This window comes from Parus major, chromosome 14 (genome assembly GCF_001522545.3).
Source record: "Parus major isolate Abel chromosome 14, Parus_major1.1, whole genome shotgun sequence".
NCBI classification, from domain to species: domain Eukaryota; kingdom Metazoa; phylum Chordata; class Aves; order Passeriformes; family Paridae; genus Parus; species Parus major.
Genome location: NC_031783.1, coordinates 15,765,119 through 15,768,669, shown reverse-complemented (window position 1 = coordinate 15,768,669; position 3,551 = coordinate 15,765,119). Strand labels below are relative to the sequence as shown.

Genomic DNA, 3,551 nt, shown 5'->3' with positions numbered 1-3,551 from the left:
CCGGGGCCCGCCCGACCGGGCACCAAGCGCCTGCCGCGGGCCATCGTGGTGGGCGTCAAGAAGGGCGGCACCCGCGCCGTGCTGGAGTTCATCCGGGTGCACCCCGAGGTGCGCGCCCTGGGCACCGAGCCCCACTTCTTCGACAGGAACTACCACCGCGGGCTGGAGTGGTACAGGTGAGGGCGGGGGGCTGCGGGACCGGCCCCCGCCCGCCCCGGGCACCGCTCGTCCCCGGCCGTCCCCCGTGCCGGAGCGTTCCCGTCCCTCACAGCGGGCGCTCTCCTCTCCCGGCGCTCTCGGTGCGGACTCGGCTCCGCGTTCCTCGGTCAATCGATGGAGCCGGCGGGGCGGCAGCGGCCGGAGCGGTCCCGGCGGGCGGCGGAGGCTGTCCCCCGGCCGCTCTCGGGGAGCTTTCCTTAATCTCCTCTCGCTATAGCTGAGCTCGGTCCTGCCCCTTCTCCGGGGCTCTCGGCAGTGTAGCCCCCCGAGCCGGTAGGCACCCAGGAGCCGGGACGATGCCAGGGCATCCATTCCATCCCGTCTGAGGAAACATTTGCCTGGGTGAACGGTTCTCCAAAAGGCGGGAGTGCCTGTGCACGGGACACACGGCTGTCCCCCCGCACCCCTGCTCCGTGCGCCCCGGCACGCTTCTACCGGGCTTGATCGCTGGCTCCGGAGAGGTGCGGGATCGTCCCGTCTCTCTGAACCCGAGTAACTGTGGATCTATATGGAATCTTTAACAGTTCGCAAAGGTCAGCGAGTGTGTCTCCAGCAGGAGATGGTGGGATTTTAATTTCTGTAAGGGCTTTTGTGAGGTGCTGTGAGAGCTGTGGGAGAGGCAGCAGGCGCTGCTGTTAAAGCAGGTCACAGCGCCCGCGGGCTCACCGGTGCTGCCAGCGCTGCCCTGCTCCCTGTGCTTCCCACCCACGGTACCGCGGGTGTTTGCTGTGCTGTTCTGGAGTGCTGGGACAAGGCCGTGGGGCTTCTGCTGGGCATGGGAAGCAGAGGGGAGCTTGGCCTGGCCCCTCTGTCTGGAGCTCACAGCAGGGGAAAGGGCTCTGTCATTGCCAGGAGCATCATGGTGGGTGGGAGGCAGCCTGTGGGGCCGCACCAAGCTCTCTTGCCTTCCATCAGAGATGTCCCGCTTCCAAAGCAGGTTAGTTAGTGCAAGCAGTGGGAAGTCGGTGTGACATAGTGCTCACTCCCAGCTCTGCTCAGGTCCTGGGAGCTCAGGCACTGCATGGAGAGAACAGTCTGCAGTGCTGCTGCCCTGTGTCCTGCTCAGGTCACAGCAGACCCTGCAGCCAGGAATGTTCGGATCCTTTGGATCCTTTGGTGCCAGTACTGGTGCCAGATGACAGGAAAGCCAAGACAGGCACAGGTGAAGCTCACTGAAGTCGTTTCCCTCTCCTGAGGCTGTCCTGCAGCGTACACTGTTCGTCCTGCTCTTCAGAGAGTAGCTACAGCAATATCCTTCACCTGCTTTTTCCTCTCACACCCAGAGTGGCAGGATGGGCGATAGAGCAGATCATGGGTCCTGGCTGAGCCTCTCACTCAGAGGGGAGCTGCATGGGCTCAGCACCTAGCTGGGAAGCAACCCCCCCAAATCCTGAGCTGGGATCCTCCCTTGCATCCTCGTGTCTGAAACTGATCCGGGCTCTTTGCTTTCCCTGCGTGCTGTCAGCGTGGGAAATGCGGGGCTGGGAGCCTCATGGGCAGTGCAGGACTGAACCTGACACTACACCTTTACAAGGTTTGGGACACGGAGCCTGCCCTGAATGAAGGGACAGACCCTGCCTGGGGCATGCAGAAGGATGTATGGACACCAGGAGTGGTGCTGATGCAGGAGGCAGCAGCTGTATCCTCTCCCCGCACGCTGTGGCACTGAGGGGCTGCAGCAGTGTGCAGCCTCCCACCCTGATCCATCGCTCAGCCTGGGATCTCCATGTGGAGGGACTCCTGTCCCTGACAGGAGGGATGCAGCCTTTGTGGGGCGGTTGTGGGGCGAGGTGGGAGCGTGGCCAGGTGAGCAGCGCTGCCCTGGGGCCCGGCTGTGTCTGGATCGATAGAGAGATCACGCCAGAGCAGTGGAGCCTCCAAATTAGTTCAGCTAAAACAATTAAATGACACTTCCTTGGTTTTATTACTTTCCTTTTTTTTAAAACTGACAAATGTGCCAAAACTTAAGCACAGAGGCTGCTAAAGTATAAAATGTGGAATTGATTTTCTTCCTTGCAGCTGGAACAATTAAATGTGGAGCAGGTCTAACCCACAGCAGGATAAGCTCCTGTTGCTCTGCCAAGAGCTGGGGAGCAGGGTCCTGCCAGCGGCCAGGAGGGACAGACGGGCTGGGGGCAGCGGATGTGGGGGCCAGGAGGGATTGCAGGGGCTGCCTGCCAGGACCCCAGAGAGGGGGGCTGTGCCTGGCTGGGCTGGGGGAGAGCAGGTGCTGCCGTGGTGGAGGGTGGTGTCTGCAGGCTGCTCGGAGCACAGAGCCCTTGGAAAGGCCAAGGTAAAAGCATTCCCTGATGTGAGGAGAGACTTTGCCTGCAGGAGCCTCTGGCTCAGCTGTGTCTCCCTCCTGCCCCAGTGGGGACCCAGGTGGAGAGACCAAGGTGGTCTCTGGTGCAGTTGCAAGTAGCATGAGAACTGAAGCCCTTTGGTGCTCCAGAAATGTTGGTTACAATTTTCTCATGTTTTCCCCTGCCCTGGCATTTGTCTGACGCAGGGGTGGCAGAGCTAGCACGAGGGGACACCTCCTGATCTGCCCATCCTTGCCTCTCCAAATGTCATGCTTGTTCCCAGCTGCTCTCGTGGTGCTGCCATGGCCCAGAGCAGCCCCAGCTCCCCTGTGTGGGACCACTGCCCAGGAGCTGCCCACTCACTGGCTCCAGACCCCGAGCCCCCGTGCTGCTCCAGTTCCCATCAGTGTCTAATCCACCTCATTAGCTACAGATGCACTACAGGAAAGATATTTTTAGCAAGGTCTGTTTTAAGACAGCTGAAACCAAACAGCAGCTACTGGGGAATATCGATTCATTACCAATCCTGCACTAAATGTTCAATATTGAGCTTTTTCCTGCTGCAAGTAGTGTGGGCCAATAACCTTCAATACTTTCCAGAACACGGGGAAGGTGGTGTGATTTAAATTGCCGTTAACTTTGAGTAGGGCCTCTAACTGCAGCATCTCGGGGTGCAGTTTTCCTCCTTGGGATTCCTGAGTGATCCTGTCCGATGCTCCAGGGTTATTTTTACAGAGAGAGGCTTTTCCTTGTGGCTGCAGCAGCAGGCTGAGCCTGTTGGCACAGGGCAGAGCCCGTCTGCTTCTGCTGGGAGCCACCTGCCCGAGTCCCCTGGTCCCAGGGCTGCCACTTGGGCCATGCTTGGCTTCCCCACGTGCTGCTGTGACAGGTCCCTGGCACTGCTGGCCTTCTGTCCCCCGTCCCTGCCCTGCGCTGCTGTTGGGTGGCCCGGGGGCTGCAGCAGCACAGGGATGGAGCCCGGCCAGCAGGAGCATGGCTGTGTCCCCACTGTGTCCCCACTGTGTCCCC

General features: G+C 60.5%; 1 protein-coding gene across 1 annotated transcript in view; it reads left to right on the top strand.

Moving 5' to 3' along the window:
• Positions 1 to 3: 3 nt before the first annotated feature.
• The window catches only part of HS3ST2 (heparan sulfate-glucosamine 3-sulfotransferase 2), a gene marked incomplete at its 5' end in the record, with an annotated part of 11,146 nt that continues 7,598 nt past the window's right edge, over positions 4 to 3,551 (top strand). The window contains one exon of the mRNA XM_015642410.1: positions 4 to 176. Coding sequence (XP_015497896.1) covers positions 4 to 176 — 173 coding nt within the window. The remainder of the gene's footprint in view (positions 177 to 3,551) is intronic.